This window comes from Epinephelus moara, chromosome 6, assembly GCF_006386435.1.
Source record: "Epinephelus moara isolate mb chromosome 6, YSFRI_EMoa_1.0, whole genome shotgun sequence".
Taxonomy (NCBI): Eukaryota; Metazoa; Chordata; class Actinopteri; order Perciformes; family Serranidae; genus Epinephelus; species Epinephelus moara.
The window spans coordinates 17,321,225-17,347,099 of NC_065511.1; the positions used below are offsets into that span (position 1 = coordinate 17,321,225).

Here is a 25,875-nt window from a genome sequence, read left to right on the forward strand (position 1 = left end):
GCCTACGTCTATCATAGATGTAATGAGGACGTAATGGAGGAGGGGGGAGTAGGCCGTTGGAGGGAGGTGGAGTTGCAGGAGGAGGAGGATGGGACTTTGGAGGGAGGCGGGAGTTGTGGATGTTCAAATTTTTTCTAAGTGCTGTGTGAAATGCAAGAATGGTAAGGGTTGCTTTAATCCTCTCGCTCTCCAAAACAAATGCATGCTGTAATTGCCGGCTGCAGTCGGAATTTTATGACACCAGGCTGTGGGTGTCATACCGCTTCGACCAAAGGGGCGCTATAATCAACGAAAACGAAACGTTCCGCACAGCTGCTTTAACTAAAAATCCATTCAGTTACCCATTCATTCCTTCTTTGTGAGTATGTCAATCACAAATGAGCTGCACTAGAAAGCCCAATACATCAGATAGAACTGTTTGCAATTTTGTAGTCCTCAAAACTTCTATGTGATGTTAGATGTAATTTACTTCTTATTTGTGGCTGGCAGAGGTGGTGAAAAGCAGTCTAGCTCTAGGCTGACAACCTACTCGCTGCTTTAAAGAAGCCATTTCTTACTAAAGTTTGAATTGCTGCTTCCTTTGGATTCAGAAGATTTCCCTTAAGTGGCCTTACTTGACACCAGAATGCCAAAACAAATACGGGGGTTCCTTACTGGAGTTTATCTTTTTTAAGGAGAAAAAAAAAACAGAGTCTGATGTTTTTGATATGCTGCAAAAATCATAAATATAACAGTTATTTAATATGTTTGACAAACCTGTCATCCAGCAAATCACAAACTTGTGAACCGTTGCCTTTTATGTATGAGGTCTTTTTTTTAACTGTTCAACTGATTACAATCAGTTAGTCCTGGGTGCTTCTCTATGATCTGACATACGTTAGACAAGACACTGACAGCGATCCAGGCCATCTCAAAGGTCAGCTGTGTGAATCATCCGTACCTCACTGGTACCCAATTACAGATAACAGCTGGGTTAGGTGAGGATGGCCTCTAAAGGACTTTGAGTCGACTAGTGAATTCTGGGATTGAATAAATCAGAGAGCTGAGTCCGATATGGGCTATTGGCTGTTATTATACTACCATGTGTACACGTCAACTTTCTAAGATCAGCATGAAGGTGAGTCTTGTTTTAATGACCTGTCTCAGTTGCTACCTTTTTATGCCCTGAGAGTCTCTGACCTCTGGAGCTAGATCATTATGAAGATTTTCGCACAGATTTGAGTGTGCGGATGCGTTTTTTTTATTCATCTCAATAGATTTATAGCTCCAGCAACTCAGCAAAGTCTGATACCGGATGAGTGTTTTTTTTGGGGGGGGGGTTTCTCTGTTTATGATCCCTTCTACAGAAATGACATTATGTACAGTTGACTGTGACTCTTCCCATCACAATCCTCAGGAGAGAGGATATACTTGGAAGTCTAAACTCTGGGTGACATATGCATGAAAACAGATGGTCTCTCATTGCTCCAAGCTCGATTTTCAAATGAAAAGAGGAGAAATGAGAAAGTCAAGTCAGCAAAGGTGAAACTTTTCATTTGGATTCATATGAAGTCCTACTTCCCCTAAAAAAGGTAATACTTATAATATGCAACAGCTGCAACTGCTAAGAGTCTGTGTGAAATCTATCAGTGATAGCTCAAATAGAGTGTTAGTGCTGTGATGAATTATTGATGATTTAACACTCAACAATTAATAAAGAATGCAACTGAAGGTTTTTTTGGCTCTGAGAGGGGAGGCTGTGATTTAATAACACGCTGATCACGGCACTGAGTTTAACTTCAGTTTAGATAAAACATGGAGTATCCTGAAGTCCTACTCATACCTTCATTGAAAACCGCTAACCACTTGAAAATAAGAGATGTTTTTTACATAATACATATTTTATCCTTTAGGCGAATTCAACGGCTGTAAAGCAGAGCTGTGTAGCAATACTAAAAGATTAGTTAGAATTTTACATCAAGTAGCCAGATCAGTCTTCCCACCTTTAAGTAACAGAGAAGAATAAAGTTTAAAGAAATTACCAATACAATAATATAACAATACATCACTGTTGTACACTCTCCATGCGAGAAAAAGTGGAATTAAACATTTTTAAATAGTACATGTGCATAAATCTGGACCTAACAGAGAGCTTTCACCTCTTCAATAAATGAGCTGGTTCATTAAGACTCCAATGAGCCAGCAGTGTAAAGTTTAATGGACTTGACAAACTGGAGATGTCAGCATGGTTCCCTTTCACTTAATACCCCCTGGGCAGTTTGTATGCACACTAGAGCAATGAGCAAGAGTGTGGACATTTAATGGCTGACATTTACAAATCTCCTCTGAATAGACTGGTGTTTTGTTTTTTTCCTACATATTGCTGAGTGTGAAATATCTAAATTAAATGAAATTAAAATTAAAATCCAACAGACCACAAATTCATGCATGTGATTATGTGTGTCAGTGAATGTGTCTGTGCGCATGCACGAGTGAGCTTCCGAGGGAATACTTTGACATTTTGGGAAATACGCTTATTAACTTTATTTTCAGATCAGAATATTGACAACACTCACACGTCTATATAATAAATGTGTAGCCAGCAGCCAGTTAGCTGAGCTCAGCATGAGGACTGGAACAAGGGGGAAACAGTCTCATCCACTCAATACCCAAAGTCTAACAAACAATATGTTGCGGTTTTACAGAGCTGTGTGTGTTTCTTGGCCAGGCACAGTCACCTCCTGGTGTCCTGTCGTCACCGTGAGGTTGCCAAGCAACCAGTGGAGACACTGGCTGCTGGCACTAGCTGCACATTTACTGTACAGGCATGTTGTGGATTTTCTCATCTAACTCTCGGCAAAAGAGCAAATAAGCATTTTTCCCCAAAATGTCAAAAAGTGTTCCTTTAAAGAGCCTTCAAGGTGCACTTGAGCAACAACGTACTATTTTATGTCCACAAGGGGTTTATTCAGCTGTTATCCTTTTTTAGCTGAGTAAGCCAACAAAGACAACATTTTTGTTGCCAGTGGCATGGTTAAAGATAATCTGAATCTGCCTGGTACAAATACAGTCTAATACAGTAAAATTTTAGGCAGGAAATCATTACTGAAACAGTTATGGGTTATATGCAGCCCAGGTGCACATCGACAACAGTTTGTAGTAGAACTAGAAGCATTGAGACAAAAATCAAATGGTCTTTTTGTTCCCACCATCAAGATGTTAGTGCTGCTTAAAAATTGCAGCTGTTAGATAGTCCAGAATTTAACCTTCTTCACCAATTTTTTTCCCAGCAGATTAAAGTATCTGAACCAGTGACCTTAACATCCCCATCTCTGTAAGCAACTAATGAAAATGCATTCATAATTGGAGTGCAGTCAAAATAACATGTCTGCAACTCAAACGTAAGGATTAACCTCTGGGTCTGAGGTCGTTGATAAAAAAAAGCACTTCGGCAGCACCCTAACCCTTTTTTTTTTATTATTATTATTTTTGACATTTTAAAGATTAAATCATTTAGATATGTTTTTCCCACCAACACCTCAAAACGTGGGAGATCAGGGGAAGAGGGATCCAATTTGGACTGCTACTGTAAGTCAATCTTTAGATGTATTTTTACATCATACAGATGGGTGACAAATGAAAACCTGAATAAATGAGTGGAGAAACATAACAAATGCAGAGGCTTCTACACAGGTGCACTGCATGGTATAATCAAGCAATCAGGATCCAATTATTCTCTGTGGCATGTGCGAAACTGCAGAGCAGGCCCAGTTGATTCTGATTTCGTATCAAGATGGCAAGAGGAAAAGAAAGTGAATTTGAAAGACAGTTCATTGTTGGGGCACGGATTACAGAAAATTCTGTCACAAAGACAGACATCTGCATTTAGATCTACAGGGGAGACTGCAGTACTTAGGCTTGACAATAGTGGTTGACAGTGCACATTTGATAACTGTGACGCTCATGCATTAGTAAGATATGTACAGTTAGGAAAAACAAAAGAGCAACTCTTCCTCAGGTGACTGAGAATGTCGATTCAGAAGGTGATCAGACCCCCTCAAACCCCTCAATACGAAGATGAATGCACATTTAAGAGTTCAGTGGTGCAAAACTCATGAGAACTGGTCTAAAGAGATGTGGGGAAAAAAGTAATATGGTCCGATCAGTTAGCCTTTACCATGTTCAACTAGTGGGCGAATGCATTTGTGGCGTACACAAAGGGAACAGACAGGCCTGAATGCTTTAATATTTTATTTAGATTTAATATTAGGTAGCACAGCATTTGGAGCAAACTACTGCTACCAAGCACTTCCTATAGACTTCAGTAAGATTGTTGCACCTCTCTTCTGGCCCACTCTTCTTTTACAGACTGCTAGAGTTCTCTTCGATTTGAAGGGTGCCTTTTTCCAGCTGCTGCTTTAAGATTTCTCCACAAATGTTCAATGAAATTTAGATTTAGACTCACTGCTGACCACTTTAGAACAGTCCACCGCTTTCTTTAGAACCAATCCTAGGTGCTTTTTAACATGTTTTGGGTCATTGGCATGGGGCATTGGGCAGGAACTTTGACACAGACACAGCTTTGTGACACTGGGTGGAACATAGCACTGCAAAATACCCCGGCAATCTCCCGATTTCATGATGCCACACACAAATTCAAGGCACAGCTTGAATCTGTTTTGCAGTTATCTCAGGTTTCTCAGCTCTCCTTTCTTCACCATATGCACAATTCTTTGCTGCAATCTTTTGTCAACTTTCCCTTGCATTCTCTTCTAGAAAGGTTGGCTACAGTACAGTGGGCCAGTTCTTGATTGCATACAGTGGACACCAGAACATCAAGATCTCGGGAAATGGACTTTTAAGCTTGAGATTATCCATGCTCGGCTACAACCTTCTGTCTGGCCTCCTCAGACTATTCTCTGCTTTTTTACTTTTCTTCATGCTCAGTGTGGTTCACACAGGGACACAAAACAACAGAATGAGTACTTGCTCCATTTAGCTGGTTGAATGAGTGATTATTAGATTGGGCACCTGTGGCTCACCAGAGGTGAGTTCAAGGTGAATCAACTGCTGCTAACCCAATTATTTCTTGCAATTTTGAAAAAGGTCCCAACAATAATTTCACAACCATTTCTGTGTGTACTAAGCTTTCCTCCAGCTTTTTTTGATTTGTTCCTCTCCCAAAGAAATACATATACTATCTAAATATGTTTAAAGTCACAATTGTCTAGAAGAAACAGTGTTTATCATCACGTAAGGGTGCCAATATTTTTCAGTGTATATACACGTTGTCCAACCAGAGGTTACTCTTCAGGAAGGCCAAAAAAGTCAGATAGTGTAGTAAAAAAACACATATTGGCCAATTTGCCATCTGATTAAACATTAAGTTGTGACGCTACAAATCCATCAGCCTCACCTTGGCAAATGCTACATTGAAAGCTGGAGAGGTTTTCATAGCTGCTGTTCGGTAGTTACCCTCTGACACGTAAGCCTTGGAGCATTCTGTCACCCAACCTCGATGCTCTTATCTAAAAAGGAGCATGTAAGCCAGAGCCTGTCCCGACACAAAGGGTTGAACTGACACTGGCGTATTGCCAGAGACACAGAGAAGAGGAAAATGCATGCATGCACTCTCTCCGTCTGACACACACAAAAGGCACAAATATAAAGTAAGCACACAAAGAAAGAGACACACATATTACACATGAGGAGTTGGCAATATAGATGAAATCCTCTTTCACAGTAAATGTAAATTTCGAATCCTAATACTGAGACATATCACGACATAGGTAATTTGCTTGAAATCCTTAGAAGCTGTTAAGGGATAAATGTCTAATTTAGCAAATTAAATAACTGACAATCTAAGGTACTTCAACACACTGATGAAAAAATCATATAATAATTCAATATTGCCATTAAAGATACAGAAAATATTGACACATAGGATATTATGTTTTGTGATACTGTATCAATTCTCAATAACACTGTATAGATTTTTAATTAATAGTTCACATGTAAAGATTTTTTGCAATGATTCATTTTGTGTTGTGTTTAAAACCCCGACTGCTAAATCCTTTTGTGTGGTAATCTATCTTTGGTTACTGGTCATAAAGGACTGACTGCTAGTATTGACAGGTTTTCTAAAATTAGTTTGAATAAATAGAACTTATCCTGGGTTTTTCCTGCATAGAGAATTAAGAGGCGACCACCTCGTTCAAATTTCGTCCCACCTGCAGCTTTTGACAAAACACTGAAGAGAAGAGTCATCTGTTTTTGGCTGTACAACAGCAAAGTGGGTACCAGCCCTAGAATTCCAAAAGAAGTCAATATGGTCATTATTGTGCTCTTTCTCCCTGACATTTAATGTTTTAATAGTTTATCACCAACTCGCACTTTGTTTGTAAAACACAAACAAGGCCTATTTCCAGACAGACAGATATGAGATTTTGTTTGATACACCAATTCATTGTTACACCGCTTTTAAAGTTATGCAGAGCACAGGCCAAAATGTCAGGATAACTAGGATGAAACATACAGTCCAGCATGCATGGTTTTTCATTGCTTTCATTGCTTTGCCTAGTGCCTTTAACTGTATCCTGTGGCCTTCTCCAACAAGTAGTAACTGACATCATGAAGTGGCCTAAGTACAGAACTCAGAAACCTTACAGAACTACTTCGTATTAGTTCTGTACTCAGGTCACATAATGAACCCTGATCACGTTCAATCACAAAGAAGGCTGTAGGATATGGCTGAAAGTTCTCATAAAAGCTACTAAGTTTGAAACTGAATGAAACTGTTTATGTACTGGAAATGGTATTTTTATAATCAAATTGTTGGCTAGTTGTCTGATTCTCACCTGTCTGAACAACTAAACAAGTTATCAATTTTTTAAAATTAAAAAACGAATATAATGAGCAATAGTTTTGATTAATGCTACTTGTAATGTGGTTTGTGGATACTAGTGAAATGTTTTATCATTATTCATTAATATCTGGAAGCAATTTTGGCTGGTGATATGAAAAATTTTGATTATAAGCCCTGTGGGGACATTTCAACCTAAATCTACTAAGAACCTTAGCCTGCCTTTCATTTGATATTCCCAGTTGCTTTGGGCAAATGTCATTCCATAATAAGTACCAACAGCCCACTAACGGATCCAATATTCCTCTGAAACAAAAACGAGCCTATCACAAGGGTAGCCTGTGCCTTATGTGTAAAATGCACACTAACATGCACACACTGCATAGTCACTTCTGTTCATAATTAAAGCAAGCTGGCTTGGAGGTGGCTATGCTGTAGTGTTAGTGTAGCATGCTTTACACTGTCATTGTTAGTCCTTACTGTGAATGTTGGGAAGCCTGTCAACAAAGTGTTTAAATATTCCAATTGTGGGTCATTGTGTAACAAAGCATATAAAATGTATCTTTAATTAATATACAGAGACTAATTATTATATCAATTAATAAAAAATTGGGGATACTATTTGTACTCAACATTTTTTAATCTATTTATTGTTTTAAGTGTTGTATAGCATAAAAACGACATGTTTGTCACCTGTTTCTTCTCCACTGTATTTGCACTCCTCTGTTTAGACCCAGAACTGCCAAAATTGCACAGGAGGTTACCTTTGGCTCATGTAAGGGGGTTTCTAGGGGAAAGTGCCAAGTATGATAGTTTTAGGAGTGTTTATTTTTTTGTCAAATAGCAATACTATTTTTGTTGCTTATCAAATAAGTATTTACCTAAAATGAGTTTTATAATGTATGTGCAGGCTGTAGCCATCTGGAATGTCCATTGAGGGCAAAATGTTCAACTGTATGGTCCAATTTTCAGAGATATGGATGGGATAATGTTTCTCTTCCTATAAAAGGGTCCATTTTTGAAACTATTCAGACATAGAAAATATATAAAATCAAATATGTAACCATTAATAACCTGGATTTGGAGAATGTATTTTTTCATGATGATTTTTTTCTTTGATACATATCTTAAACATAAATGTCACTTGACTCCAAATACTGTACACACATACTGTATTTTCACCATAATTATAACAAATCCATCCCCTGTAGTCCTCGGAATCACATATACAGACTTGACCCTGAGTAGAGTCAACAAACTGATAGAAAACAACATGACTGTCACGGACGACAAATAAAATACGGATAACGAAACAGAGCAGCCAGGATTTGGCGGAGTCTGTGTTTACTAGTGGGCATTTCGTTCCTTGGCAAAGTCACATCAAGCCCGGCATGGCATCTTGACTGCCGATTGAGCAGCAATCTGTCTCCTCCCAACAATGCCTTTTCAAGCTGACACAGACAGACTGTGCAAAAGGTTAGGATTGCCTACCTAATATGTCAGTCACTGCTTACCAGTAAAAGAAAATAGATAATACAATATCTTCATTAGCAGGTGGAATTAAAAGGCATCACACCCTTTATTTCTATTCAGTCCCATTTAAAGTGTTTTGTTCATAATTCCTCCATATTGTTAATCAAAACTTCCCACATCGAACATTAAAATGCATCGTATATACTATCTATATCTACTCCTATATCAGGCTTGATCATTGGCTTAACTAAAATCTAAAAATATAAAGCCATTGACAGCAAAAAGCAAGACAATGGGGTGTTCTGTGTGAACTGTTTGCATAATTCTGGAAAGAATATCTGAAGAAGATGATTTTCCCCTTCCTCCCACGCATATTGTCTGCTCTTTGACGCTGGTCATCACTCTTATTTTTGTTTTGTCATTTCTATTGTCTTAAATTTCCTCCCATATTCCTGTCATTGATTTCATTATCTTCCAGTCTTAGTATCTTAGTCTGACACAACACTGTCGAAGTAGGGTTTTTTTTTTCAACATTATCCTCTGTCACAACCATGGCAAAGAAATTAAAGAATACATTTCAATTCAGCTGCTGTTGTGTGTTAGTGTTTTAATTTAAGAATACCATGCTTCAGCATATGTAGTAAATCATCAACTATACAAAACTATATACAAGAGTAAATTAAAATACTGAGTTTGAGATTTTACCATCGACCTTTTGAGCCCATAAAAAGGAACAACTGTTTCACTTTTAAGGTCCCACATCATGCTAATTTTAAGGTTCATACTTGTATTTGGGGCTTCTGCAGGGACATGCTTACATGCTTTCGTTTTCAAAAACACATTTTTCTTGTACTGTCTGTCTAAATATACCAATATTCACCCTCCGCCCAAAACAGTCTGTTTGAGTATCTGTCCCTTTAAGCCCCCCTCCAAAAAAAGCCAAGTCTGCTTTAATTCGGCAGCATTTCTGGGTGTTCCACATCTGCAATCTTGGCATATTTGCACCATCATTGCAGGGGGAATGACGGCAACGGCACTGTAGCAGACGTTTCTACGTTTATATAGTATAAATGAGCTCAAATTAATTAAAGTCTGCATTAGCCTGATAATTGGTTTCCTGATATTGTTATTTCTTCCTTTCCCAGCATATGCCAACTGCCTGAACATTTTGTGCTTGAAACAGCAATACTCCTGGAAATAGAGTGACCTTTAAATAAAGTATAAAAAACACATTAGAATTTCTATCGCTCACCTGCTATGCTAAATCAGTGTTAGTTTAAAGGTCACATTTGTTTGTTTGCTAAAAATACAGACTGTATGGTAAAAATGACCAGAAATGAGCAGAATGGGGAAACATTAAATGTCTGGAAAGGAAAAACAATTCCATTAAGATTCAATCCGGATAATAAAACAAAAGAAAACAAACAAACTAAAAACCCAACAGTGGTTACAATTCCCATGATGTATGAATAAGGCAGGATGTAGTGTAGCTATGTAGCTAACTAAAACAATATAGAAAGGTTACAAGGTTTAAGAAACTGATGATCTTAAAGTGTCATACAGAGTATGTTTTATATGTTTCATAATACCCTGATAGAAAACTGGACTTGCATCTTGGTTGTTGGCAGCAGGATGTCTGTTTGCTGAGCATATAACAGCTTTATGTATGTTTGCTCCAAGCACAGTGAGCCCCATTCAGTGTCTATTGGAAAGCAGTGCTTCCTGGGATCTAAGGGCACCATAAACCTCCACAGGGAAGTAGGGCGTGGTATTGTTTAAAAAACAAAAGAAGATACCAGAACCATTATCAGCACCCTTAAAGTGATACTGATAGCAATAGAGTACTTTATTTATTTGATATCTTTTTTTTTTTTTTTTACTTTTTTTGTACTTAATACGTTATTGTGAATGGATGCATTCAGTTGTGTAAACTGCAGTGAGATGCTACAGTGTGTATAGTAAAGCAATACTTTCGAACATTTTGGTGGCATCCAAACTCAACAGGTGAACTGCCAACTCAATCAAATACACCATGCTCAACTTCACCACAGAACACAAATTGTATGAGGTATAGCTGCTGCGGTAGTGGGCCAATTGCACATCACATCTTAAATTAATGAATACTTGCCGCGATTGGCTGAGAGCAAAAAATACAAAGAGTCTTTTTTTTTTTTTTTTTTTTTTTCCGAGAACTGAAGATAAGAAAGAATTGAATGTTGATATTGTTTAACTAGACTTCGTACTAGGTCATTTGGTCATGAAGTTAAAGGTACCAATACCCAGCCCTGCAAGGAGATGATAGAGAATTTTGATTGATTAATTATGGCAATATATAGCAAAAACTTGACAGTAACTTAGAGTATTAGTTCTCTAAAGAATTTCTTTCACATACTAGCAAAAACTGGTATTGTAACTGAAATGTCCCCAATTGAATCGCTATTGGATCAGATCAGAATTTTAATCAAAATGGGACCTTGTGTTCAAAACTGTTTTCTGTACCAGGGTTTAAACATATTTATCAAGGCTCAATCGACATGCACATTCTCTTTCTCTTTAAGTGGGTGGTGCTGGGAGCAGATCCCCAGACAAGTTGGTCGTGAGAAAGGTCTATAGACCGAAACGTTGACCCAATGACCCAATAAACAGAGCTTCAATGTGTGTGCGGGAGCAAAGTGTGATTTTTTCTTTAAACATATTTATGTCTGCTGTAAATTTGCGCATAGGGACTGACTGGTTTCTGGAGCCAGCCTCAAGTGGCCATTCAAAGAACTGCAGTTCAACAACAATTAAATGAATTGTCAGAGCCAGGCTTTCTGTTTCCCCGTTATAGGTCTTTATGCTAAGCTAAGATGAAATAACCTTACCAGCTGCTGGCTCCAGCTACATATTTACCATACAGACAGAGTGAGAGTGTTATAAATCTTCTCCTCTAACTCTCGGCAAGAAGGAAAGTGTTTCTGATGTGACACCCCATTACACACTAGTCACGTCATAAATTATTAATGATTAACAAATAAATTAATTGTGTTGACTTTAAGCACACAGTGGTGTGTGCATGTTTTGTGGATAATCTCTGTTCAATTATATATCAATGTATCTACTATAAACCCACACTTATGTTAGATCATCTTACCTGCCACACTACTGGTTCCATATGATCAGCTGTGGTAGACAGGCAGACACTCAACACAATGGTGTGAGAGACGGAGGTCAGGACGCTGGCGATGATGGCATCCCTCATAGAAAACGGCAGCATGGTGTAAACCACAAACACAATGAATAGGAAGAATGACACCTGTGGAGAAAGAGAGACACTTTTAACACACCTGCAGAGGAAAGTGGCAAAGAGAGAACGAGATAGAGAGCGAAAGAGAAAGATGAAAAGAAGATACAGACAGAAATACAATATTACATTTGACAGTCCTGTGGGGAAAGAAATAACATGACCCAAGAATGATCCCCACCAACACTGCTTGCTAAAGTGGAGTTTATTTATGCACAGCTACATCAGTGGCATCAAAAATAAGTACAGAATATAAAGATGACGTCGGCTCAGGGAAGTATTCAATATTAAGTACGACACTAAATTACAAAAGAAAAAGAGGAAGGAACATATATTTGTGCCATTAAACATCAGGGTATCTGCAGGTTTCAGTAAGTTAAATTTAAGACTTTTTAAGACCTTTTTAATGCCACCTTGAATGGAATTTAAGACCGAAAAAACTATAAATATAAGCGATGGTTGGGGGATCCCGCTGTACTATAACCAGTGCTTAATTTGTAAAATTAGAAGTGGGGGAACACTTTTTTAAGCGGCACCAGAGCCGCTTCACTGCGCAACTCCTAATGGAATCTAGTGTTGTCACGGTACCAAAATTGGGACCCACGGTACGATACCAGTGAAAGTATCACGGTTCTGAGTAGTATCATGATACCACAGCAAAAATGAGGCAGATGTGCCTTTTGTCATTTATAAAAAGATAAATCACTTTTCTATAATACATCACTGATATTTCAATGGAATGAATTAGGCCTACTTATTGACTTATTCATAGAAAAACAGCATCAATAAGTGATACATAGGGGGGATAAAAATAAAATAAATAAATAAAATAAAAATCAACCAGCCACCCTCCTCCCCTGACAAGTAGCCTGAAGAACAGTCCCTAAAGTGCAGTGAGGTTTGTGGACCGTTACCTATTTTTAGTCGCAAATGCGAGTAAAATGCTCGCACGTAGAGCTCTGTGGAAAACAAATCACTGCCGACAGGTAAAAAGTCATAAATTATAACTTTCACTGCTCAAAGATACTCACATGTCTGGAAAACAAACAACTACAGCAGCATATTGAGTGCCAGGTGGCCAGCGCGTGCCGGTAAGCCCTTTTCACACAGAGTGCGCAAAGCGCAGACCTCCACCGACGAACCCATTCATTGTGTATGTGCTACCACCAGCGCGCGCCGTTATTGGACGGCGCATGGATACTCACAGAAAAGTGCCGCGAGAATAAAAATAAGAAAAGAAATAAAGTCAGATTAAATATTCCTTCCGCAACAATTTTAAGACCTTTGAGTAATGAATTTAAGACCAATCTGAGACATTTCTAATGAATTTAAGACATTTTCAGGCCTTACTTTTAGATACATGAATTTAAGACTTTTTAAGACTTTTCAAGGATCCGCGGATACCCTGAACATAAACAGCATTGTACACTACAAAGTCAATCCATTGAAACATTCTCAGCATCTTCAGCTTACTCAAGCTCCCTTGATTACAAGAAGCAAAAAAATGGGAGAATCAGCTCTCACACTTCAAAACTGACACCTTTAATGTAGCATGTAGAGTGCTTCCCTTTTTACCCAAGCTCTACACACCTACAAATACGTACACGCACTTCTTGAATACGCCTTCTGCTGCAGGGTTAAAGCAGCTCATCTGCTGTCGTGCATGGATAGAAAGAGGCTAGTGTTCTCACAGGCTGCAGCCAGGTGCCAGTTAACCTTTCTTGGGTTATTTGCAAGGGCAGTTGGAAAGCGGGGGTTAGGGTATGGGGGGAGGCAGTGAGGTGGAAAGAGGAAAGGAAAGCAAAGAGCTAGAGAGCAACTCAAAAACAGTACCTCCTCTGTTTAAGCTTGGGGTCTAACATGCAGTTCTACACTACTACTTTCTTAATGGCTAACTATGGTAGTGAATGTAAGTAGTAGCAAATATCAAAAGATCATCTGTTTGCTTCAAGACAATGCTTTATTCATGTATGAAATAAAATTGTGCTCAAATGAGCAATAGGTCTTCTGAATTTCTTTTAAAACATTAAATTACATTATTGAGTTATTGGCTGAGTAGCCAATCAAGATCTTATACAAGGGAGGCTGCACCTTATTGTCTTTCACACACTATTTTTGTAGCCTATTCTTGGAGAGACTTTAGCCACTCTTTTCCACGCTTTTGGGAAATTAGGTATCACATTAGTATGAATGTTGAATGTAGTATGAATAGTATAAATATTATATTTAGTATGAACATATAGGGGACACACTTTGGTACAAAAGTATATAAGTGTATAAGTCCAAGTCACATACATCCATGATCTATTGATCATTCTACACTTTATATATGGGATCATTCAGGCTGTGTCCCATCCATCATACTGAGGGTGGAGATCACTCCCAGCCCAGTATAGTATGATCTTTTCATAAAACACCAGTAGCAACTTGATATATTGACAACCTGATATATCACTCTAACAATTCCCTGCATGACTGCCACTGGAAAACCAGTGCCAGTATTTTACTTCACTAAGGGGCTGAAAAGGGAATCAAAACATACAGAATACTCAGATTCAGATTCAGATTTTTATTCACACACCACACAGAATCAACATGTGTCAACAGTTTTACAAGTACAAGACACAATTGTGTGGAGTGCCAGGTCTCCCATGAAGCTATTTAAACCTTATGGCGGGAGCCTGATCAGGAAGATGAGTCACGATGTATAGCAGTGACATGGTACAAGACATGTTACAAACACAAAACATATTACAGACACAAAACATAAAACACACAGGACAAATCAACATACATTCCCAGATCAGTGAAGGTTGCTATACATATGAATTAAGCATTTTTTGTTTCAGTTTCTTCTTAAAAACAGAGATGGATTTAGATGTTTTCAGACTCTCATCAAGCCCATTCCAGATCTGCGGCCTCCTGGTTGTTATGCTTAGACTAGTGCGTTTCAATCGTCTTTTTTTTTACCGTGTATGAGATGTGTATTTCTGGTATTATAAATATGCGTGGGGCGGCTGACTGGGATGAGCTTGGAGAGTCTTGGATTCAAGTTATGGACAACTTGGTACATTGTAGCAGCATTTTGATGAACATTGAACTCAGCAAGCCTCAGGAGATTATAGTTGTGGAAGAGGTAACGTGTGGGAGTGTTATAACCAGACCAGGTTATGGCTCGTATTATTTTCTTTTGTAAACTTTCTAATTTCTTCAGGTGACTAGGAAAGGTGTTGCACCAAATAATATTACAATAATTGATATGAGGCTCAAACAAGGTTTTGTATAAGATAAGGAGAGCAGGTAAAGGAAGAAAATATCGAAGTTTGAAAAATAGACCAACATATTTAGACAATTTAATTAACAGATACTCAGTGTGACATTTGAAATTGAGTGACTCATCTATGAGGACCCCCAAGAATTTCCTCACCTAATTTCCCAATTCTATTCTTGTAAAAGAATTTGTAACCCTTTAGCTTCAAAATATCAAAATAAGACTTGTCGTTTAGCCATGTTTCACTGCATCCAACAATGTCAAATTTACATCCAGTAGTAGTAAATAAAGTAACGAGATCATTATGATGTTTGGATAGGCTTCTAATGTTAAAATGTATCAAGGAAAACTTGTTCTCAGTGTTTAAAGAGTTAAGTTGCTCAGGTTCGTATTGCCTACAATTAGTGTTTCCACCATCAAGCCAGCATTCTTGAGCATAATCACCATCCCCATTTTTCAAGTTAAAGAAACCCATATGGATAGATTTTCTAGATTCATGTACTCTGGGAACAATACGCATTCATACAGACTCCAAAATCCACACACACACACACACACATCAATATCAGACAAATCAGACTCATACAAAGACAAAACAACAAAAAAACAAAAACAGACATAACTTCCTGCTTTCTGTCCAATCATCAATAAATTATTAGACATGCCTTTATACCTTCAGCTGGGCCAACAGAGGGCCCCTCAAAACAAGCCATTATTTTTAAGATTACTGAAAATGTTCCAAGTGTAGTTTGGATAAAATGGAGAAGATGGTTCCAGCCATTTCTTAAAAAATGGCACCTTATAATTTAAAATATATTGAGCACGATCTTAATCTCAATATTTACCACTCAGTTCAGTAGAGCACTTTGGCTTAGCAACATCAGAGTGCTCTGAATCTGTGTGATTGGCAAAAGACGAAAAAGCAAGAAAATATCTGAAACCTTTTGGCCATCTGATATGAAACTAAGCTAGTTTGATGTCACGCCAAAAAGAGGCACAACTAGCCATGTTGGAATCGCCTCTCCTCTCCTCTCCTCTCCTCTCTTCCCTTTACTGAAATGAGAGTAAGAAAGCAGCTTAAGACCTTGTGGTAACACTGCAGTTCATATTTGTAACTGCTGTATAACTTGATTTAATATAATACAGAAATATATTCTACAGTCTGCACGTTACCTTATAGAGATCTGACAAGTAACAACACCTTGAAGTGACTTTTTTTTACTTTTTCTTTCAATCATAAAAGGCTTCAAACAATTGCTAGAAACCTATTTCTGTAAAAATTGCATCTGCACGGGGTATATTATACTGCATGATAGATACAATTAGATCAAGGTCTATGTGTAGTGGGTACATTATACCTCTAAACAGAAACAAAACTTCTCTACATGCTGCCTGAATTGACTGAAGTCACTGTGGTAGTCAGGAGTGAGGTGCCAATGCTTTAAGCTCACCGAGGAGCCTCAAAGTCACAAAGAAATTACCCTTTAATGTTTGGAAGCTCAGTCGATATGCAGCTGCAGAGACAGACACAAGGTCAACAAGACGGTTATATAAACACATAGTGTAACCTGGACCTTTATTGGGGAAGTCCATGACTCATACTGAATGTCGTATGTTTAACATTTGTGTGCCAAAAAATGACACAATTATGATGCACATGAGACCACCAAACAGGTTTGAAAGACAAATGCAGTAATTATAGTGCATATAAACGAGTCACTTCAATGGAAGAGAAGCACTGAAGAGTAACATTTATCCTAATGTTCTTAGTGACCCTTCTCATGCAATTTCACTCAGTACAAAAGTCTACAGCCTCCTAATAAATACATATTGCCCTGAGGCTTTTAGAGTTTTAATTTGCTTCAAAACTCACAAAGTAAGCCATGGAGTGTGTAATTTGTATTCTGTAAACAACAAAGGAATGGTGAGCTCAGTTGACCACCTGTAATGGCTTTTTTAATTGCCAGGTCTATGCCTCCTTTTCTCTGTGGAACAATAGTATCGATGAAACAGCCTTTAATTACACAAGCCAACCACTTGTCAAGTAACCTCTACAGTTTCCTAACCCTGGCAAAAGCACGCAATGATTAGCGAGCACACAGGATCCTGCCTCTTGGTGTTGACTTGAATATGGGACAATTTCTGTAATGATTTGTCTCTCTGGGCTGGCAAGGGTCATTGCTGCTCTGACTTTGTGCCACCAATTTCTCTTATTGGTCATGGCATAAATCTGACCATTAATTGCACAGCCCCCAGCACAACCTTTGCAACAACTGTCCCTTTTTCACAATCAGTGAAGCTTATCTTTATAGATCTGCAGTCTGGCATTTCCATTTTCACTTTTATTTAAGCCCTTTATACCTGCATAAACCAATAGCTTCCGTGTAATAATCTCCTCGGCATGACAGAAAATATTATTCTGAGTATTCAGAGAAATGGGTCGATTCTGATTTTTTCCTTTAACCGAGTAGACTCGGTGCAAAATATTTGAGCCTAACAAAAATGAACTGCTCTTGCCAGCTTTGTGGCTTTTTTAAAAAAATTCTAACTCTATACATAGCTGCAGGTCCAGGTTTAGAAGCAACACATCTTCTAACTTTTGAAGGGCTGTATAACACATCAGAAGAACAACATGAAACAACACCAGTGCTTTACTGGACTATGTCTCTAAAAGCAAAAGCAAATATTAGGTTTCAATAATTTGCACCCTTCATGTCTGTATCTCTGTGTGTTGGTCCGGTCTGGAGAATTGCAGTTGCATTACAGCCACCAAGGAAAGAACTGTTTCTGTTCTTGTAATCTACTCTGCCTGACCAGGCTTTAATTGGGCACAGTCTCATTTTACTCTTACACTGTCATGGTTCAGTAATGCTAGCAAGAGGCGTTGGAAGTTAAATGCAAATGCTAAGTTTTCGGAGATGTTTACTGAGAAGCAGTAGCAGTACAGCATTAACAATGTGGCAAAAGAGGAGGATGACTAGTTCATCTATTTATAGTATAATGCAAACTCTAAAACTAAACACAGCTGAGGAGAGTAGGGTTAGGCACTGGAACTGTTAAACCAGGGTATCTGCAGGTTTCAGTAAGTTAAATTTAAGACTTTTTAAGACCTTTTTAATGCCACCTTGAATGGAATTTAAGACCAAAAAAACTATAAATATAAGCAATGGTTGGGGGATCCCGCTGTACTATAACCAGTGCTTAATTTGTAAAATAGTAGTAGGGGAACACTTTTGGCCTCTGAGAGAGCAGTGTTCCCCCACTCCCAAAAGTGGGGGAACACTTTTTTAAGCGGCACCAGAGCCGCTTCACTGCGCAACTCCTAATGGAATGGTTGTGACATCTAGTGTTGTCACGGTACCAAAATTGGGACCCACGGTATGATACCAGTGAAAGTATCACGGTTCTGAGTAGTATCACGATACCACAGCAAAAATGAGGCAGATGTGCCTTTTGTCATTTATAAAAAGATAAATCACTTTTCTATAATACATCAATGATTTCTCAATGGAATAAATTACTTACTGACTTATTCATACTTCAAAAACAGCATAAATAAGTGATTAACATGGGGGGATTGAAACAAAATAAATAAATAAAAATAAAAATCAACCAGCCACCCTCCTCCCCTGACAAGTAAAGAACAGTCCCTAAAGTGCGGTGAGGTTTGTGGACCGTTACCTGCCACAGAGAGAAATGTGAACGGCTCGTTTCTCCTCTGACACGCCACATACCTGTGTGCCGCCACGGCTCGGCTGTCCAGGTACTACTGGGCAGTCATGACACCAACGAAAGAGGAAATTAGGCTACTGGACCTGGAGTCGGACTTCTCTGTTGCCAGTAAGCCGTTATTTTGCGCCGCGGAGCCGCCGTAGGTTATTTGACCGCCGTATTCCTGTCTGTGACCCCCATTCAACCCACAACCAGCAGGATTCGCCTTTCCTTTCTGCTGCTGGTTAAAATCTGTACTCGCACAGCGTGCTGAATGATTTATTTTGCTGGCACAAAACTATTTTTAGTCGCAAATGCGAGTAAAATGCTCGCACGTAGAGCTCTGTGTAAAACAAATCACTGCCGACAAGTAAAAAGATATAAATAATAACTTTCACTGCTCAAAGATACTCACGTCTGGAAAACAAACCACTACAGCAGCATATTGAGTGCCAGGTGGCCAGCGCGAGCCGTTAAGCCCTTTTCACACAGAGCGTGCAAAGCACAGACCTCCGTCGACGAACCCATTCATTGTGTATGTGCTACCGCCAGCGCGCGCCGTTATTGGACGGCGCATGGACACTCCCAGAAAAGCGCGGCGAGAAAAAAAAAGAAAAGAAAGAAAGTCAGATAAAATATTCCTGCCGCAACAATTTTAAGACCTTTGAGTAATGAATTTAAGACCTATTTAAGACATTTCTAATGAATTTAAGACATTTTTAGGCCTTAATTTTAGATACATGAATTTAAGACTTTTAAAGACTTTTCAAGGATCCACGGATACCCTGTAAACCAATACATTTGACTGTTATCAGCACTGGTGCTGGTGCCTCAAATTTGTAACCAGTACCCAACAGTACCTTTTCGCAGTACTTCCAAGCTTTCTGTAATAACAAAAATTAAAATTTTGAACAAGCTGCAGTCAACAAGCAATTCTGCTCCTCTGCTCTTTTCTGATCACAAATAAAGCTAGGTCTCTGTTTGCTTGTGTGTGTGTGCTTGTCTCTTTTGCTCTCTGTTTAGACACAACTGACAAAATATGTAGAATAAGTCTGTAATTTAAAAAGAGAATCACAAAAAACTTCTTTTTTCTGAAATAAAACTAAAAAGAATATAGACCACATAGACCAAAACTGTCAGCAATGCAGTTCCATGGCTGGTTTCCCGGCTTCAGAGCACTTTGCACCGCTTTCTCCTCCTTCCTGAGCCTGGTGGCTTTGTGTAGCTCTGCTGCATCCGCTTGAAGTGCCCCAAAGCCAGGAAGCCGACCACAGAGTTCCACAGGCTGCTTCCCTGCTTCAGGGCACCTTGCGGTGCATCCGGTGCTCCTGTCTGGACCTGGCTTTCACATCCAGGAACACTGTTAGGTACCAAAATTTGGAACCAATGGATTTAACGTGAAACACTACTCAGTAGTACCAACATGGTTTGGTTGCTGGCCTCAAAAATACCGAGTTCGGTACAAAATCCTAGTGGAGTGGTCTGTCAGGTAACTAGTAGGAGTGAGAAAACTAAACGGGTGACTGGTGGACAGGTTGGGAATGAGGGTCTTGAGGGTGTTGTGAGACACTGCAAACATAGTAATGGTTGCAGTATTTCTGATTTTTTTGTCAGAATAACCTTTAGTGCATAAAGTGGCTATGATGTTTCTGCGGTATGGCAAGTGTACTAGGGTGGCAGCAGTTTTCTTCAGCCTGCTCCTTGTTTTTAACTTGTCAAATCCCTACAGAGCCAGAAATTCTCTAAAACACACAATAAATCTAAAGCCTTTTAATTAATAGATGCAAGTGCAGAGTCAGAACAGATGCAGAATGCACCAACTATAAAGCTACCAGTTTGAGGCTATAGGATTCAAACTGAAAGCATTCATCCATCCATCCATCAGTGATGGTGAACCCACAAGTGCCAGATCATTTAGATTTCACTCCTCTGTGGATGATTAAGAATAGTGTTATTTATTCATTATGTCAGAAGAGGAGTAAGTAAGTATTAACTTACTTCCTAATACAAGAGAGAGCTGCTAATTGCTGACAAATGTCATCTACCACAGCAATATAATTTGCTTAGAGTCCATAAAGGCCTTTTCTAAATTAATGCTCTGAAATCCAATGCGGCCACTGATTGATGAAACTGTACCAAGGATAATGGAGAGGCTGCAGGAGGAGAGGCACCTGCTGAGTTCCCCTGCATACTTGTTACTTGATGCAGTAATAAAACAGCTAGGAGCTTCCTTCAGCGTGTTAAAAGCAAGCACATAAGGACCTTCTCTCTGACAACTAAGTGGACAAGGCTTATTTTTTTTGGTCCATCATGGTACAGTCAACTCTGCTTCTGCCCCATGAATCACTTCCTTGATAATGACACTGAGGAGGGTTCATAAAACAAATTACAGAGATGGAGCGTCAGATTACATCAGGCTTTTAGTCTACAGTCTGTGACAGAGATTAGTTTACAGACCAGATTTACAATGTGGAGTGTGTGTGTGTGTGTGTGTGTGTGTGTGTGTGTGTGTGTGTGTGTGTGTGTGTGTGTGTGTGTGTGCGTGTGCGTGTGTGTGTGTGTGTGTCTTTGTGCTATTTAACCCTATAAAAGATGGATATACTCTTCATTTCTAGCTATACTCATGAAATCTAAGCAAAAGACAGACGGGTTGATTGAGATGTAGAATTAAATGCAGTAAATAACAAAAATAATGCAAAAGTTTTTGGTTTTTAATTTCCACAGTCAGTCTGGGCATGCTGACCTTCATCCCTTGGGATAAATTAAGGAGTTTAGCACCAATATATATTCTTTTCCACTGTCCTAGAATCAAAACTTCAACCTGATCCTATAGAAAGTGTCTTAATTACTGCTCCTCTTTACATGTTATCTTACATCTATCCATGTCTCTTTCTGCCTGCCTCCGTCTCATGTATCACCCTTCTATTTGCCTGTCTTTCCGGTCCAACCTGGCAAGCCTTTTCCCTCACCCCAACTCCGCTTTCCGCACCTCTTCTGTCCTGAAGCCTAATGAGGCTGGCTGTATACTCACAAAGGAGTGTGTGTGCGTGCATCTGCGCATGTGTGTGACAGAGACAGGGAGGGATCCGGAGACACAGAGGAGGCAAGACAGGGTCCAGACATCTCTCAGTGAGGGGTAGAGGCTGGACCACACAGATAAGCCCATCTCCCTACCGTCAGCAAACACAGAGGGCTTTGTGAGGAGAGGATAAGCATCCAATTGATTTCAGGTTTGAAAATGGAAAGTGTACTGTATACAAACTAACTCTGGGAAAGTGGGCATGGTGAGCACAAGACAGCTGAGGGAATATGTGGAGCCTCTGTGCTATTTCTTTTACCCGACAGTGTACTGTACTGACAGTGCAGTTTGTAATGTAACCGTCTCCTGTTCTCTTCCTGTCTCGTTGTTTATCTGTGAGGATGTCAACACAATTATTGTAGTTATTTTGATGGCTGGCTTCATGCCACTGGGGTGAAAAAGAATCACAGGAGGGAAATCCACTTGTCTAAACCAGGGTAGAAATATAATTTAAAAATATAAAATTTAAAGTTACATCTGGACCCAAGTAGTTTAAGCTGCACAAGTCATGTTATTTCCTGCAGTGAAGAATACCAGTTAGCTTGTTAGCAAGCGAGTGCTTTGTGGAAACCTATATGCATCAACATTAAAAGAGAGAGAGGGGTGAGGGAAACTTCAAACAGAATGGTGCTGCAGTACAACTCGAGTTTGCTAGATAGGAGGAAACTGTACAGTTTGCAGAGTGCAGTAAAAGCTCTTAAATAAAAACCACTACAACTGTTTTGGCAATGGTAACTGACAACATAAAAAATGCTGTAATAAATCTGTAAAGAATGCACATTAGCCTGTCCAAGGTTGTAAAAATCAACAGTGTGTTACAGAGGAAAGAAAAGGGCAAGATGTAAGGAAAGCTAATTAAAGCAGCTGCATCACTGAGCCTCCACATCACCATGCATATTACTGACCTCACCTAACCTTAATCTTGAAGTCAAGAATGTGTTTTATTAGACAACACATGGTCTACTACCATAGTCAGCAGATAAAGAAAAGTTTATTACCTGCATGTATTTTTGGTGTCATTTTAGGTCTCCTCCTTAACTGGTTATCACTGTGATGTTGCTGTGATTTTATCTGCTGACAACAGCAGTGGGCAGTTTTTTTAAAAGACTTGTTGGGGAGGGGCATGTTTTTACCTTATTGGACAAATGCCAGTGTAGAGGCAGACTGGAAATAGGAGAGAGAGAGAGCTATGACATGCAACAAAGGTCCCACAGCAGGAATCAAACCAGGGATGTTGCAGTGACATGGCATGGCCTGTAACCATTTGGCTGCCAAGGCACTATGCACTGGACAACTGAACCTTTTAGATTCACCCTTCTACATATACCACTTGACACCCTCTATACCAATTACAGTATGATCTACACTTGTTTTGTTTCCCCAACTGCAGCACTGTCCCCTTGTCATGGTGCTTTAGTGGTAATCCTCTTGTTCAGCCTATTCTCCTTCTCAGATTTATATAATAACATCTTTCATTTGACATAATGCAGACATATGTCATTATATTTTGGGTGATTTACATATTTACAATTCAACATATGTTATTGTATTTCCCTGTAGTACATACTGGTGCGTTGCATTTCAAAGAAGGGGAGCCATATATTCTAACAGATGCTTTGTGTGCTTTTGGGGACTACAGCATATTAGTTGGCATTCACTGACAGTGACAGTCACAGGTCCCTGTTGTGGACAATTCACTGTGGAAATAATAATACTAGAAACAGCACACACTAATTAAAAGATGAAAACATGCCATAACTGCTACGAATAGAATAATAGAATAATTTCATATCTGCCTGAGATATGAAAAATGGAGAAAACCAATCATCATCTTCACCACAATTTCTGATCTGAATGATCACTGCACATACATTGAATGAGATTTTCAGGTAACACCGACTTGTTCAATTCCGTTAGCTGACTGGTGGTCTAAAGAAAAAAGATCCATGGTAATGAAAAAGAGTCCTTGTGCAGTGGTTGCAAAATAGTTCTTTTGTGATGAAACAACAAAACTGTATGTGAGAGTCTACAGGCGTTAAGTCTGTCAGTAAATGTTTGATGTAACCCTTTTCTTCTGATTGTCAGCCGACTTAGACTTACACAGAAGTAGAAAATCAGGTTATGTTGAAAGGCTTGACAATCACTGGGGAAATCATCTATCAAAATAACATATGTATCTGCCGTGGGATAAGCATGATGATCAAATCCTGCATAACAAACCACTAGCATTATTGGAAGATGAAGCTTTTCAGACATTTTAGGAATCTCAACACTTTCTGTCTTCTCATTTTCTTCTGGTAAGTACGTCATAATCATTACAGCTCTTTATGACATGCAGAAACCTTACATAGCCATGACTGCCAGTCTGGGAAAAACAGTTCATTTGAAGAGTACTTGATGGGCTTTCAACAAGGATTTTCATGACTTCTATCAAATTCTCTGTCAATAACATTTGCCAAAGACAGCATTAATGCCATTAACACCAGCAAATAGGTGATGCTAACAGTACATTAACACAGTTCATTCAAGGGAACATACCCCTGTTATCCACTTCTGTCTCTGACTATTTGCAAACTATGCCACATCTCTCTTGTGGAGCAATTTAAACACTGGGGTAGTGCCATGACTGTGACATTAAAGCTTCACCATTTTGGACTTCCCATTTAAAGACAGTGTACAGCTGGTCAGCAGCATAAATTCGCACCTTACACCAACAATAACTGATTCATTTGGTCACTTGGGGGCTAACAAAACAAACTGAGAACACAAACTTATCGTTAACTTTTAAGTTGACATTGTGAACTTGGCAATAGAGGTACGTACAGAATAGGTACCTTTACGGGTACCAACTGAATTATGTTGTTACTAATACTAAAGGAATGATTCACATTAATCAGGGCCAGATTTTGGTACTTCAGAACACACCTTGGTGAGAATGAAGAAAGGAGGCAGAGGTGCCTCAAAGTGCCCCAAAGCTAGAAAGTTGGCCACAGAACTCCATTGGCTTCCTAGCAAGCCAAAAGTTTTACTGCCGTGCCAACAGTTTTAGTCTATCCGGTCTATTTTCTTTTCCATTTTATTTTAGAAATAGTCAAGGATCACTGCTTAAAGGAGCTAAGTCTACTACTTGCTACTGAGGTATTTGACCAGGGTTGACGCGCCTGTTGCTGGACACGCTACGCTACCTTCGTTATCCAAATGCTTTATCAGAGTCCATGAAGCTTCTTGCGTTGCATCACCTTAACATTTATTCCACAAGTGCATGGATAAGTCCATCTGTTACATACACATTCGTCTATCAGTACAAAACACACAAACAAAACTGTAGCGTTCCGCGCCATTACGGTCAAAAACCATTTGCCCTTCCGGGCCTAACACCTGATGACCATAGTGAGGTCACATCCTAAATACCTGAACTTACCAGGTGACAGTACAGTGCCCCCCAATGCCGACACAGTGAATTACACAGTTAAACGCAAAACCTCCCAATAACATATTTGGCTCCTATACTGCTGTTTGTGATTTTTTTTTTTATTACGTAGGCCCTCTTAATTCATGTATTTGTCAGTTGTTTTCTAAACAGAGAGCAAGAGAGACGAGCAGACACATGCGCACACATACACACACAACATTATTATTAATCTGGAGTCGTGTTTGCTACCAGGTGATGAATGTAAGTCCAAGAACACGGTCTTTCAGCTTTTTTGTCTGTACCAACTCCTGAGGGAAACACCTGGCTCTTTTGCTGCTTAAGTATCGATTGTACCCACTAAAGTTAACTGAAGTTTAACTCTACGTGAGCGCGCCACAAAAAAATCATTGACTAATATTGGTACAAAATAGATTATACTTAAGATTAGCCCCTTGCTTAATAATCCATTGCATAGCAAACACTGTCATGTGTAGGCCTGCATGTTTGCATGTGTTAAAATACAACATTTAAATGAGGCAAAAAACAAAAACGGGAATGCGGAAAAATGAATAATTCATACATAATGTTTTAAACACATTCCCTTAGAATGATATTCTTCAACCACAAACCCATTAATGTATACCAGCATGGAGCCAGCAAGAAAGGAATACTCAGACACAGAGAGATCTTTAGATATAAAAATCATTCATGCATTCTTATCTCCATCTCTGTTGTCCCAATTTTCTTTTGCCCTCTCCATTTACTTCATTTAAAACCACTTCTTTTTCAACCAGGATACAGCCAC

The 25,875-nt window shown here is 39.1% G+C and overlaps 1 protein-coding gene across 1 annotated transcript in view; it reads right to left on the minus strand.

Moving 5' to 3' along the window:
* The window catches only part of adcy2a (adenylate cyclase 2a), an 88,032-nt gene that overhangs the window by 37,498 nt on the left and 24,659 nt on the right, over positions 1-25,875 (minus strand). The window contains exon 4 of the mRNA XM_050046484.1: positions 11,448-11,609. Coding sequence (XP_049902441.1) covers positions 11,448-11,609 — 162 coding nt within the window. The remainder of the gene's footprint in view (positions 1-11,447; positions 11,610-25,875) is intronic.